Source organism: Protomyctophum parallelum (genome assembly GCF_964188405.1).
Source record: "Protomyctophum parallelum genome assembly, chromosome: 15".
Lineage (NCBI taxonomy): Eukaryota > Metazoa > Chordata > Actinopteri > Myctophiformes > Myctophidae > Protomyctophum > Protomyctophum parallelum.
The window spans coordinates 43,302,556-43,318,121 of NC_139710.1; the positions used below are offsets into that span (position 1 = coordinate 43,302,556).

Below are 15,566 nucleotides of genomic sequence, written 5' to 3' on the forward strand. Positions count from 1 at the left end.
GGTCATGCTTTGATTACAAAGATCACATTGTAGTGCATTCGGGTGGAAAGTGCAGAGCTATGGATCTGGGTAATAGCCTAGAAAGGAAAGCAAGTCACATAAGTGTCAAAATGAAGGATATGTAAAAAGTTCATAGTTTTAAATACCGCTGTGAGGTGGAAAGACTAAGAGAGTGTCAGTTCCAAAACCATGACTCATGCACAGCTTTGGCTTACATTTATGAGTTCCCTTTCCTGTGCCAGCAGCCTGATGGACTGGAGGTAAAAGAACACCAGTTGTGGAAGCTTGGCCTCTCGCTATCCGGGGGGCTCCTGTCGGAGCCAACTGCAGCGACAACGACAAGAGTTTTGTGCTTCCTAAATTTGGACTTCCATAATGAATTTGAGCAGCTGTAGTTTCCCCTCCTCAGCCTGGAAACAAGAGGCTTTGTGTCCCTTGTCATCCTGTGTTAATTTGGCCTCTAATGTATTTTATAAACAAAGGCCTGCTCTCTAGCCTGACAGTCGTGACACCTTGATTCCAGTGCAGGGCGCATGCAGCACCGGGTCACACCATTAATAATCAACTGGCAGCCATCACACCATTTTAACCACGATCATTATGATAAAGGGCATACACTTAATTACAGGCCTGCTTAATTATAGCTCTGTTGAAGCTCGTTTGTTTGGTCAAATGCTAATTATACCACCACGCTCTTGGCAAGTCCCCATTTCAATCCACTTTTTTCCCTTCTTTTTTCATCCCCGCTGAACATTGTGGCTTATTTTCATGCAAATTTGATATCCGGTGATTTTCTTTCTTTATTTTTTCGTCTTTCTGCTTTTTCTGCGGAAGGGTGAGCGCGTCTTTGTTTTGGAGGTGAACATCTCTCAGACAAGACAGAATCAGGAATAATCAAGAGTAATTAAACTGGAAGATGGGCTGTGGAAGAGCTGGGTGGAGAAGGGAGTGGAGGTGCTCAAATACGGCAGAGAATAAAAAGCCTTTCATCTTTCCAGAGAGAGGGAAGAGAAGGGGGAGGGGAGGGGAGGGGGTCTGGGTCGGCAGAGGATACTGATAGCTCTGCTATTTTATACTCCAACATTTAGTCTTGTTGAAATACTCCAAATGAAATAGAGGGAGATTTATTGTTTTTCTATTAAGAGAACAACAACAACAAAAAATGTCAAAATATACTCCCCGTGCATTTTTCTACTCACACCCTGTTTTTCTTATCTCTTTGCAGCCATGGATAATGTGCCCTTTGGCATCTCTGAGAAATTTTGCAGAACCCCCAGTGAGGTGAGTGTAACTCATTTCAAAAATAGTTGGTCTACAAGCTCACAATGTATTCCAAGTTGTAAGCTTTTTAGATCTGCATTTTTTATTTGAAAATGATTGACAATGACATTTTCAATTATGATGACATGCCCCGGAATAGGGTCGCCTGGTTGGAACAAGTGGTTAATTATTCTATTTTCAGGACTGGGACTTAAGTTCAGTTCCAGCTTACAGTGGTCATAATATTCACCTTTGTTTTATTGTGCTGCTTTGAGTCAGTCGTGATGGGCTACATTACTCACACTGAAGAGCTCAGTGCTCTTCAGTGATGGCTAGTCTACGTTATTCTCACAGTATGTAGCCTGTATTACTCTCTCCGGGTCATGAACTTCAATCAGCTCCTCCAGCTCACTCTACACCACTACCCTCCTCTCTTCATCTCTCCTCTCACCTGCTGCCTTATCCTCTCCTCTCCTCTCCTCTCCTCTCCTCTCCTCTCCTCTCCTCTCCTCTCCTCTCCTCTCCTCTCCTCTCCTCTCCTCTCCTCTCCTCTCCTCTCCACCAGTGTAGAGTGAGTGATGAATGCGTGCAGTCAGGCAGAGCTGGCTCAATGCAGTCCATTTGGCTGGCTGGCGGCGGTTGTCACTATAGCCCCGTTTGTATTGACACAGAGCGAGAGAGAGGATTAAAGATTTTAAGCATGCTTACTTAGCCATGAGCCTAACCGCCATGTTCCTTGTTTTTTTTCCTTCTTCTTCTTCTTCTTCTTCTTCTCCTCCTTGCTTTTGATTTCAGATGCAGCGAGTCAATTTAATGGGCATTACGATCAAATCCCTGGCAGAGATCGAGGAGGAAGTGAGTAGGGGCTGCAACGCTCGGCTGCCACTGACGCCGCTGGCCCAGAATGCAAAGCAAACGGTCTTGGGATTGTAATTAAGTGTCTGAGACGGCGAGGGCCCTGTTGGCTCCACTAAGCCCCGATTGAATAAAAGCATGGCCCCGTCTAGGCTGCCGTTCTCTGTTAAAAGCGTTGTGTCCTGTTCCAAAACACTTGACTTTTATTCCCCAATTGTTCTCTGAAACGGCTCAATTGAATGTCTCTCACAGTGCTTTGGTTTTTCGGGGAACTTTACCGTTTTCCTGTTTAAAAAAGTCCAGAGTTCCGGTAGCCTATCCCATTCCCCTCTTCCCTACTCCAGTGTGACATTGAAAGACAAGAGATCGCACAGACAGAGAATGTACACAGAAAACAAGAGCATTACAAATGCCCCGCCAAATCCGATTTCTGATTAAACACCGCAGCCTGTAGACTTTCATACGAAAGAAAAGTACCTACTGTATAGAAATGAGGCAGCATGTGAGAGCAAGGGAAAGTGTGTGTGTGTGTGTGTGTGTGTGTGTGTGTGTGTGTGTGTGTGTGTGTGTGTGTGTGTGTGTGTGTGTGTGTGTGTGTGTGTGTGTGTGTGTGTGTGTGTGTGTGTGTGTGTGTGTGTGTGTGTGTGTGTGTGTGTGTGTGTGTGTGTGTGTGTGTGTGTGTGTGTTAAAGACAGCAACACCCCCCTCTCTCTCATTAGCACAGTATCTTGGTATCAGAACTGCCAGGATGTGACAGACCACTGTAAAAGAACAGGTGCTGTTGGGTTTGAGATGTGTTACAGAGCAAACACTCCCTCATCAAACTGGGTGTCTGTTCTGCACTCCGCCTCTGTCTTCTGTCACATGCTATCCAAATCACACACAGTCGCCATCTTGTCATTTGGTCATCCACATGGAGCTCATTGTCAGCTCAGGTATTAATGGTGTGTGTGTCTGTGTGTGTGTGTGTGTGTGTGTGTGTGTGTGTGTGTGTGTGTGTGTGTGTGTGTGTGTGTGTGTGTGTGTGTGTGTGTGTGTGTGTGTGTGTGTGTGTGTGTGTGTGTGTGTGTGTGTGTGTGTCCAGTGTGGTATCCTCATTCAGACAGCCTGGCAGCTTGTCCTCTTGGTTTGATCTCCTCTCCCTCCCTCCCGCTCTCTCTCTCTCTCTTCTCTCCCTTTTTCCTCTCTTCCACCCTCTCTCCTTCCTCTCCTCTCGGAGTGTGATTAGCAGCAGGACACATGGTGAGCTGAGCTGGGGAAGGGAAGGGAAGAGAAGGGCGCGAGAAATCATTAATTACCGCCGCGCTGGAGCTGATGAAGTAAATGTGAGATAGTGTAACACACAGGATTTAGTGAAGTGGACGACAGCACAAGATTAATGGCAGGGCCAGGCTGATGAGGATGAAGTCGCAGCTTAGGTTGATAATTAGTTTCCAAGTGGAAACATCCCTCACCATTGTGTTATTTTTACTTCTCTCCTCTTATTATTATTATCCTGCTATGATACCTCTGGAGCAGGGAGAGAAATACAGTTGTACTGTTATGTTCTGTGCCCTAACATGCAGGACATCTGCGATATATTGCTACATTGTACAATTATCAGCCGTTTTTCTACTTTGCATTATGGTGTAAAACAAGGGTAGTTTAGTTTAAATACAGCTTTTCTGTCTGTTCCAGATGCAGTGTAACAAAACATGACACACTCGCACTCTAGAGATGAGTCGAAGAACAGCAGTTTCAGTCTAAACAGCTTCCAGATGTTTTGAAGCTCTATGTATACTGTTGTCCAGAAGAGGTCACTGTCAGTGCTCTGCTAGGGGTGCTCTCTCTCTCTCCCTTCTGCCTTCTCCCCTCTCTTTTTTTCCCTGCACAGAATCTAATTGACTAATTCCTAATTCCATTAAAAAATACATTTGTGAAAGAGATGTACTCTGTCTAAACATATGCACATGTAATTGAGGAAAACTGTTGTAATCACAGGCAGAGTTTTAGATAAGACCATTTCCTAACAGGCATCACTTAAGCCATGTCTCAGATGATGTTGGTTCCAGCAATTAGGTATTCTTTTCATTTCCCAAATGACTTGCAAAACTTGCAGATATTATAATTGCTTTTAGCCACGCATATCTAATTTGTGTCTTTTTAAGTGTTAATTAGTAAGCGATTTAAAGTGACGTCTTTATGTAGTTTGCACTGCTGATTTTTTTTGTTGGCGGCTGGCTAATGGTTTTAGGAGGGAACGCACGTGAAAGAGAGTGTATGCTAGGCTGGGTATGACTGTGCACATGACAAGATTTTCATTAGCACCTATGTATGAGGAGTTTTCAGCATTTGTAGTTAGCAATGAATAGTGTCGCTGCTCACGTGCGTGTGTGTGGGCCCGTAATTTGCATGCATCTACAATGTGTTTGTTTGTGTGTACAGTATGTACATTGTTCATTTATACATTTGTGTGTGTGTGTGTGTGTGTGTGTGTGTGTGTGTGTGTGTGTGTGTGTGTGTGTGTGTGTGTGTGTGTGTGTGTGTGTGTGTGTGTGTGTGTGTGTGTGTGTGTGTGTGTGTGTGTGTGTGTGTGTGTGTGTGTGGTCTCATTTGAATGTATGGAAGGACAGTAGCATATATGTGCGGGTGTATGTATGTGTGAGAGAGGTGAGAGGGAGAGCTCCAAATAGAGGTGGAATTAATGAAGACAACATGTCACATATTTTTGGCAGTGGAGCAGGGACAGGAAATGAAGCTCCGCTCGTCTGGGTGACTGCCGCCCATGTTCCAGTGTGTCAGTGTCCTGTCAGCCCGCGTGTAAAAGTGGCAGACATTGATACATGCTCTCCCTGATAACACCCCATTCCCCCATCCATCATCCCCACGCACGCGCGCACACACACACGCACACACACAGACACACACACAGACACACACGCACACAGACACACGCACATGCACACACACATGATTATTTATTTACTGTGCCAGATGTTGAGACTGGATTTTATTATTTTCCCCCTTTCTTATTTTGTGCGGGAGTGGGGGGGGGGCAGAATTTCTTCACAACTAACTGGCTTGTGATAGGTGACACGTTAGTGTAACTTGCAGCTTCCTGGGAGTAGATAGGAATCCGGGGGATGCATGGGGTTGGTTTGAGGTAGATGGAATAGAAACCACCTTTCCGACCACTGTGGTTCACTTGCTTCTCTCAATGTTTTGGGGTGGGGGGAAACTCGTTTCGGTGATCATGCAGCATCCCCTAGTGCTGTGTTGAAGTATTACAGCTCTCTGATCAATATATTTCAATAACCGTTACTTATAATAGCATTTGACTGCTCATTCCTATAAATACACAAAAGCTAAAATATAGATGTCATACTTTCTTGTACAATGCAATGCAGCATTTTCATTTAACTATAACTAACTTTATTTATTATATTTTATTTATTATAACTTTACTAATATTGTGATCAGTTAGCTATTGTCTATTTTGGTTTGAGACCATGTTCATTTGCGGTCCCTAACCAACAATAATTTCTGTTAATCACAGAAATAAATTTAAATTGACGTTATGTAATTACAGTATGTTGTAGCTGCGTTTTGGGGTTTTGCATAACTCCTGTCTGGGACAGCTGAATGTGACCCTGCATTCCATGAAATACACTTTAAGCATTTTGGTCCTTGGTAATTATAAGGTCACTAATTACATCCATCCATGTCCTTACACTGGCCATCACAGCACAAAATGGGCATACATACATTGCACCAACATTTAGTCACAGTCGCATTTTGTCTGTTACTATTGTTAGCCATGTGTCTAGAGGTGTTAAATGCTGCTCTTATGTATTTTCTCCTCGTCAGTACATCCCAAGGTTAGAATTATTTTGTTTTGGTTTTCCTTTTTTAGAGTGATGTTCATGCTTTGCCACAAGGGGGCAGTGTTTATTCATATATCTATGCTGGACATTTTTTTGTCCTGACACTACTATCTCTAACCACTCTGATTGGAAGTTACAGGACTGTAGAATAGTTACAATATTGCTTTATTTCGTTCGTGGTTTTTTGTTTGTCGATCACCCAAATATTAACCTAAGCTAGGTGCCCAGTTAGTAAGCAATATATATTTTATTTATAGCTTTATTTAGTAGCTACTGTGCACAGGTTACACAGCATAGTACCATATATTATCTCTGGACATATTATCTCTTTCATAGGGTTGTACATGATGTTGCTGCCCGGAAGAAACCAACTAACTCCATTTTATTTATTTTTTATTCATAATAGTGCTATTGAACACCATTTATGTCTGTGTGTTGGTTAAAACAATATTGAACCAACGGAAAACATTAAAAAGTGCTTCAGTGAAAACCTCCATTGGATCCTCAAGCTATCTGCCAAACCAGCTAACTCCACTTGAGCTGGATGGGTTTTTTTTTCTTTCATTTTCTGAAAAATTAACATTTGGAGTTAGGTGGTTTCTTTCAGACAGCAGAGATCGAGATTTTATTTAGTTATCATTTTATTTCTCTGTTCATGTGTGTGTGTGTGTGTGTGTGTGTGTGTGTGTGTGTGTGTGTGTGTGTGTGTGTGTGTGTGTGTGCGTGTGTGCGTGCGTGCGTGCGCGCGCTTCTTCACCTACAGTTTCACTACAACTTCAGCTCAGAGCGAAGCATTTCCACCCAGCGTGCACACAACCAGCATTAAGCGACGAGGTCTGCAGAATTGGGATAATTTACAGTACCACGAAACGGCTTGAAACATATACTGATCTTTAAAAATCACAATGATGATTGCCTTTTTTTCATAATGAAAATAACATGAATTTCAATAGTAGTGGTTCATATAAAGTCAACTTAATTTAAGCTTGATTAATTAAGCTACTTATTGTTTTTTGTTTTTCTTAAATCTTTGTCCTACGATTTTGCCACCCGTTTTTTCACCCAGTGTCAATTATCTAATGTAATCCTGGGCTCTACACACCCTCTGCCAACCTGGGGAGATCAACAGACTGACCTTCTATGAATGAGGAGTCCAAGCCGCTTCTTTCCACCTGACGGGGGGGTAGTTTCCCCGGTTGGACGTAGTGCGTGGAAGGAACATGTTATTCCAACCAGTTCCTTTCCCCTCCATCAGGCGCCCCTGCTGGCCAGGGGGAGGCAGTTTAGAGACCAGGATTAGTGTATTTCTTTTGTTTTTTTTAAATAAATGTATGTTTACAGATTTACATAAGTGCATAAACTGTAACTCATTTGATTTTGTTTTGTTCATCAAGAGTAACAGGAGAATTCAGACCTCAGAGACTAGCAGTGATTGAGACAACAGGGAATAGGGGACAGCCTTGTCACGCTCCCTCTGACACGCACAGATAGTCCCCTCTGATGTTCATGTTCAGGTAATGCCAGCTTTCCATCACAAAGTTCATCATGAGCACCGTGCACGAAGCTCAAGCAGAGCTTTGAGAAATGAGTTATTTTACCCCCAGACACCCAGTGGTGCACAAAGTAGGCTACTCAAATGTCTTACTTAAGAAAAGTTAAAAGCAACCAAAAGTTAAAATACTCATTGTGCAGAATGTCCCATTTCAAGTTTTCAAATGTATAAAAAATCATTTGAAAATAACCGATCTACAAGCTCACAATACGTATCGACTATTTTCAAATGGCCAAAATGTATATAGGGCTGAAGTTGTTACTGTATATTTTGTAATAATTATCTAAATCTACAAAGTAACTAGTCACTAAAGTTTTCAAATTATTGTAGTGGAGTAAAAGTACAATATTTGCCTCTGAGATGTAGAAGTAAAAGTACTGGAAATTGGAATTACTCAAGTAAAGTACAAATACCTCAAAATTAAGTACAGTACTTAAGTAAATTTACTTAGTTACTTTCCACCACTGCAGACACCCACCCCACTCTAATACAACACCTCCTCTGAGCCAGGTCTTCAAAGAGAATGCCACGGAAATCCACTCTTGAAATATGCTATTCCCATATAACAGCTGCCTAGAGAATGAATTTGAAAAGGATGGAAAAGGTGGCTGTGACAGTAACCTAGAATCTTAGATGATAGTCTTGGATATAAGAATACATTTTCTCTTTACTGTCACTACTGTAATATAAAGCTAATTTGATTTGAGGAAATAATGTATAAACCCATAATATAAGTCTCTCACCGCCCATGAAACTGCTCTTGACTCTGCTCCAATAAATACTGGGGGAAAAAAACTCTAATCTACAGATTAGAGGGGTTTTTTTCCCATTATGAAATCATCTACATTTGAGAGAAATCCATGCCCACATTCTTCTTGGCGACATTGCGGTCCTACAAGCAGCAGCAGTTGGCTTCCGTGTCTGTGCGGCGATGGACCGAAACTTTATTTCTCTTCAGAAGTGAGGCCAGAACGTCCGCGTTCTGTTCAGTCACCGCAGATGCAGCCTAGATTCTGAGAAAAAAGGGTTTTAAAACGGCACTGACACAGGAAGTGGCCGGTGCTGAAATCCCGCAATTTCCTTCTTCCGATTGGCTACGGCCGATACATGACACGCGCGTTGCTGCACCAGTGCAGTGCATGTTGTGTGCCCGAACATTCTAGTAGATTGTAAGTCTAATCTTTGAGTTCAAACTGGTGTACAATTATAGTCATTGGTATCTAAATATATTATTTGTGCATCATTATAAAATCATAGATTAGAGTCATGATTCCCATTATGAAGTCATACCGGTAGATTCAAATCATGAGTTGTGGGTATCTTAATAGATTTGTGCACCAGTATGAAATCGCAGATGAGATGTCATTGGTATCTACATAAATGTGTGATATATGCAGGGCCGGATCTACCATATGGATCTACTTGGCCGGATCTACTTTGGGCACATGCCCAAAAAATATTTTTTTAGATTTGTTTTATTGTTGGTGAGAAGGGCAGCTGAAAAGTGCAATTGTGTGTAAAGCAGCAACAATGCGCTAGTTTGGCGGTCACTCTGGGGGGGGGGGGGGGTAGGCGACCGGAAATAGGCCAATATAACGGCATAAAACTGCCCCAAAACAGCAAAGATGTTGCGTTAGCGTGAAGGGGGGCCCTTCGAGCTTCAGTGCCCAGGGGCCCTCAGAGGTGTTAATCCGGCCCTGGATATATGAAATCATATGTTAGAGTCTTGATTTCTTGTCTACTTGTGCATCAGTATGAAATCCTAATTTAGAGGATTCCTCTGTGTCTAGTCTACATGTGTGCTGGGTGGTTTAAAGGTGATTCCTCTGTGTCTAGTCTACATGTGTGCTGGGTGGTTTAAAGGTGATTCCTCTGTATCTAGTGTACATGTGTGCTGGGTGGTTTAAAGGTGATTCCTCTGTGTCTAGTCTACATGTGTGCTGGGTGGTTTAAAGGTGATTCCTCTGTGTCTAGTCTACATGTGTGCTGGGTGGTTTAAAGGTGATTCCTCTGTATCTAGTGAACATGTGTGCTGGGTGGTTTAAAGGTGATTCCTCTGTGTCTAGTCTACATGTGTGCTGGGTGGTTTAAAGGTGATTCCTCTGTGTCTAGTCTACATGTGTGCTGGGTGGTTTAAAGGTGATTCCTCTGTGTCTAGTCTACATGTGTGCTGGGTGGTTTAAAGGTGATTCCTCTGTATCTAGTGTACATGTGTGCTGGGTGGTTTAAAGGTGATTCCTCTGTGTCTAGTCTACATGTGTGCTGGGTGGTTTAAAGGTGATTCCTCTGTCTAGTCTACATGTGTGCTGGGTGGTTTAAAGGTGATTCCTCTGTGTCTAGTCTACATGTGTGCTGGGTGGTTTAAAGGTGATTCCTCTGTGTCTAGTCTACATGTGTGCTGGGTGGTTTAAAGGTGATTCCTCTGTGTCTAGTCTACATGTGTGCTGGGTGGTTTAAAGGTGATTCCTCTGTATCTAGTGTACATGTGTGCTGGGTGGTTTAAAGGTGATTCCTCTGTGTCTAGTCTACATGTGTGCTGGGTGGTTTAAAGGTGATTCCTCTGTATCTAGTGTACATGTGTGCTGGGTGGTTTAAAGGTGATTCCTCTGTGTCTAGTCTACATGTGTGCTGGGTGGTTTAAAGGTGATTCCTCTGTCTAGTCTACATGTGTGCTGGGTGGTTTAAAGGTGATTCCTCTGTGTCTAGTCTACATGTGTGCTGGGTGGTTTAAAGGTGATTCCTCTGTGTCTAGTCTACATGTGTGCTGGGTGGATTAAAGGTGATTCCTCTGTCTAGTCTACATGTGTGCTGGGTGGATTAAAGGTGATTCCTCTGTGTCTAGTCTACATGTGTGCTGGGTGGATTAAAGGTGATTCCTCTGTCTAGTCTACATGTGTGCTGGGTGGTTTAAACGTGACAGCCAAAATAAGATATGTAACGTACATCCTCCATCATTGGTGCTGAGCCAAACTGTTAAAACAGTCAATGTAGAACAAAGCAGGGGCTTGCAACTCACTTTAAGATGCTCCAAAAAACTTTATTAAGCGACACGGCAGGAAAAATAATACGTTTCGACTATGTGGTCTTTGCCAAGTATATGATGGTTTAAAGGTATATTCAGTGATTTCACTTAATTCAAATATCACTTATTTTTTTGTTTTGTTGTGATAATCCTCCCTACTATAGAGTGTGCTGAACATATAAGGAGTTCCTCCCTGTCCCCAGTTAACCCCTGGGGGTCAAAAAACCTTCGGTTTCGTTTTTGACTCTCTATCCTGATTGGACGAAAGGCTGGGTCCCAGGCCAAAAACGAAACCTAAGGTTTTTTGCGTGAAATCACTGAATATACCTTTAATGGTGACGCCATAATATTTCAGGACAAAAATTGATATGTCACAATACCTATTGTCACATTTTTGTCTGAACTTCTTTACACATTAGAACAATTAGAAGACATTTCCTTAAATTCCTTAAATTCTTAAACTTTCCAACTACTTTTCACCTAGTTTAAAGGACCAAACCTAAGAACCTGCAACGTATACGTTGTTCTACCCTTGATGCCGGCGCGCTCTCTGTGTCTCATCAGCTATTGCTATACATGTAGCAACATAACTATTAAAAAAAAATCATAAGAATTTGAAGGTTTTCAGAAACCTTAGGTCAGGCCCTAGAAGGCGTTCCCAGATTCGGCCTCAGGCATCAATGGGTTAAAGGTGATTCCTCTGTATCTAGTGTACATGTGTGCTGGGTGGTTTAAAGGTGATTCCTCTGTCTAGTCTACATGTGTGCTGGGTGGTTTAAAGGTGATTCCTCTGTCTAGTCTACATGTGTGCTGGGTGGTTTAAAGGTGATTCCTCTGTCTAGTCTACATGTGTGCTGGGTGGTTTAAAGGTGATTCCTCTGTGTCTAGTCTACATGTGTGCTGGGTGGTTTAAAGGTGATTCCTCTGTCTAGTCTACATGTGTGCTGGGTGGTTTAAAGGTGATTCCTCTGTCTAGTCTACATGTGTGCTGGGTGGTTTAAAGGTGATTCCTCTGTGTCTAGTCTACATGTGTGCTGGGTGGTTTAAAGGTGATTCCTCTGTGTCTAGTCTACATGTGTGCTGGGTGGTTTAACGGTGATTCCTCTGTGTCTAGTCTACATGTGTGCTGGGTGGTTTAAAGGTGATTGACTGCATTGACTGCATGCCACATATGGCTTGCTAACTCTTCCTGTTTTAAAAAACCAATGATGGCTTAATTATCTTTAGTTGTTATGAAGAGACTAAGAGAGGAGCCTCAAAGTAATCATAAACCTTTTTTTCCATTTCACTCAGTGAAGCCTTCAGGCAGAGAACCACATAAGTCCGTTCTTTTAGTTTTCAGATAAGTCATGTTGTCACATCTCATTATAATATTGTAAGTAATATTCAGCAAGTTGCTGCATGTATATGTGGTTCATTATAATATAGGATGCAGTTTCAGGGGGAAAATTGCCTGAAAGCACATTCAATAATTACTATATAAGAAATACAAATCATTAGAAAAATAGTATTAGATGAAGTATATGCTGTTCACAATACTTTGCAACATATTTTTTACATTTATTTATGTTTTATGAATAGCTGACATGGACTCACTCCAGGTAGTCTGGTTGTTGCTCTGAAGTTCAGATGTGTGCTGTTTAGGTTGTAGCTAAATGCCAGTTGAGAGTTTTGCATGGACAAACTGCTGCTGCACTAGCCAAACCCACCAGATGGGCACCGTGCAATCTAGCTCTGGGAACCACAACGCCCTTAACATCCGTGCCCAGCCCCTCAAAAAGCTGGCTCACATGGTTTCACTTTCCCATCGGTTCCACTTTATGATATAGAAAATAATAATGATATTCAGAGAGACCACATTGTAAAATGGAAATGGCAAAGGCCTTCATTTTGTCCCTATTACATGAAGGCCATGCATTAAGGCAAGACTTATTCACATACTTTGCGAAGGACTTTCTGGGCCTGTTGTGTGTTGCACATTATTGTTGACCCATTTAAACTCCCTCGCTATCTCCGACACAGAAGGCCCTCTTCATATTCCTCAGTCACTACTGCGTTACATGGAGGATTTGGCTTGCTGAAGTGGGGCTGAGCTGCAGAGCAGCACATCAAAGCCCCGCCCTAAGCGAGCCTGCCAGATGTCCCATGGTCATTTTTAAACTCACACCCCGAAGCATGACATGGAGCGGTGTGTAAGCATGTAGACAGAGGTGGATGGGCTGCTTGGAAATTGGAAAAGGAAGCCTGTATTTATGAGGTGGTTTGAGGTGCTGTGTTAAGACAGGCTTAGCCTGCCACTCTCCCTCTGACAGCCCTGCTTCCCCTGAGCTGGGCTGACCAGAGAGAGAGGGAAGGAGAGGGAGAGGTGAAGGAGTTAAGACAGGGGACCTGTCAAAGTCAAGCGCAGACCTAGATCCATAGTATATAGACTGGCAGGCAGGTGATATAACAGATCCGTACTTGATCTTCACACATGGAGGCAACTGCTATTCCACAGGATGTGAGACCGCAACTGCTCTTATTCTAGATGATTCATTCTTCTATTGGCAACCAGGATCAGCTGCAACTATGCATGCCATGCGTCATTCTGTATTTCTCCCTGATGTATTTGAAGCCATTTTGACAGAGATGAACTCACTTAGCTTATCAGTGAACTCTAGAAGCCCCCCCCTTCGCGCGCTCTCTCTCACACTCTCTCGTGGTGTAGTGATGTCATCACAATGAGTCTCAATGAGGCTTTAAGTGGGGAAGTTGAACGTGTGGTCTTCCCTCCATGCTACCTTAACAAGCCCCAACTGAGCTCCTGGCAGTACAGCAGCACATCAAAACAGTCTTGTCTTACCTCAGCCAGAAGTAAAGATGAGTTATCTCCCAGAGCAGGGAGACCCTCCTCCCCCACAGAGCGGTTCTCCTCTCTCCCTCTCTCCTTCTTTCTGTATGCTGCAGCGACCACGCCATGTGAGTCAAATTATTGTAATTGAGCAAGGATGGAGCAGGGTGTGAGGTGATCTCTTTCTTCATCCCCTCCCTCCTTCCCTCTCTCTCTTTCTCCTGGATTTTTCTCCACATGTTGTGAGATGACCAGTAAGATTTTTTTTCTCCTCTCGGGAAAGTACAACATAAAGTGCCTGCAACACAGAAATCAATTAACTCCTTTCAAGTCAGATCAAAGGCCCAATACACCATCCAGGCCTCTCCACAACCTGAGGGACAATTAACTGGGGCCTAGGACAGCACCCATTCTGGACAGATGAAGGGAACTTGCTGCCACTGGTCGTCTATGTGAGAAGTGGTCATAAACAAGACTGTTGTGATTGGATAGGACAGACATAATATGCACACTTAACAAGCAATCTTGCTGCTTGATATTGAAAATAAATAACTTTAAAACCGTCCCTGAATATATTGTGGCACTGGCAGCAATACCACTCATGATGTTTGCACATTTAGTTTTTTTAGTTTTTATTATTTTTGAGGGACGATAGCCCCTCCTATGTCCAGCTTTTAGTGTGTGCAAACACGGTGGCCTAAGGGTTAGAGGAGCGCCCTTGTTGCCGAAAGGTTGCCAGTTCGATTACTGATGATGACGTACGATGATAAGAGCGCCCCTCACTTCACACGGGTGTGATTTATTTCTGTACAAATCTTTGCTGCACCTTTAAGTTCTGCCTACAGGACATTCCTCACACTCGTGGAAGCCGATTTGTTGAGACACACCTTAGCTCTCATCGTGAATGGACAAGGTGTACTTGATCTGATACCACATACCATGCCGTGTTACTCTAGAATTAAACTTTCAACTATTGACAAACAATAAGTTAGTTATTTTGGAACCTCAAAATAATGTACAAAACCTTTAGTAGTGGATAGTTGTGTATGAATAGCTCAAATATAACACCAAATTACAGTAGAACTGGGAAGAAGAGAATGTGTTTGGATTCTTGTGGATATCTGGTGTACAATCATTGAGTATGATTACAACAATATATAAATATATACACACATACAAACACCTTGGGGAGGTGTCCATGCTACCAGTAGTCAGTGTACAGGGACATGGCTGGCATGGTGCTCAACGAGGAGGAGGGGTGGAATCTCAAACTGATGTGAGAGGACCTGGAGTTGGGAGGCAGCCTTCATACACAGACAGGTGCACTGACCCTGTCCACCCTTGGAGGTGCCATATGCATTTTATTGGACATTTATGGCCGGCCAGCATTTTTTAACAACCACCTGGATGCAATAAAGGGCCAGCCCCTGAGCTCTGGCTGCCCAGAGGATTTCCCAGCAGCCCCCGTGGGACTGCTGGCTGGTTAAGATGTTTATTAAGCTGAAAGTGGTCCAGTGGGAAAACACAGCAGTTCTGAGAGATTCAGGCTAGCAGTTTTCTTGTTAGTCGGAGAGCTCCCGAGAGGATTGGTTTTCTTTTTCCTTTCAAATCTCAAGAGGGAGGACAGGGTCAGTTCACAGGGCATGGGGTTGGCCCTACTGGTTACTAGGCACATGAACCCAGGAAGGGGAAATATCTAGAGACCATCAAGGTCAGTTTGGAGTTATTCCCATCGCACACCGAAGGAGTGGCGTTACACATTATATAGTCATACAAACTCAAGTGTTATTGAAACACCTTGAAGTTGAAACAGTGGCATTGAAATACCACTGTGGTAGCCATTTAAGATGTTTTTGGCCCTTAATATATCCTTATTAGTATTACAGAAACGTACAGTGAAAAGCAAAGCAGCAGATACGTACTGTGTGTACAGTATGTGGGACTTAAGCGATAATTTGCTTTCGAAGAGTATTGTTGAAATATCCGCAAATTATTTGATTGATTGATTGAATTGATTTGACATGACAATTAGTGTATTGATGTGTAGTGTATGTAGGTAACTTGAGTTAGTATTGCTTAATTAACTCATTCACAAGATTGTATTGAAAGGCTCTCTTGTGTTTTAAATAGGGTTAGTTAGTTCCAGCATTTGGTCAATGTTTTTACCTTTAATATGACACAGTA

At 42.8% G+C, this 15,566-nt stretch overlaps 1 protein-coding gene across 1 annotated transcript in view; it reads left to right on the top strand.

Annotated features, from left to right (window-relative positions):
* LOC310871874 (multivesicular body subunit 12B-like) overlaps positions 1 to 2,193 on the top strand; it is a gene marked incomplete at both ends in the record, with an annotated part of 39,632 nt that extends 37,439 nt beyond the window's left edge. The window contains 2 exons of the mRNA XM_083783511.1: positions 1,226 to 1,281; positions 2,056 to 2,193. Of these exons, the coding sequence (XP_083639637.1) occupies positions 1,226 to 1,281; positions 2,056 to 2,193 (194 nt within the window). The remainder of the gene's footprint in view (positions 1 to 1,225; positions 1,282 to 2,055) is intronic.
* Positions 2,194 to 15,566: the final 13,373 nt, after the last annotated feature.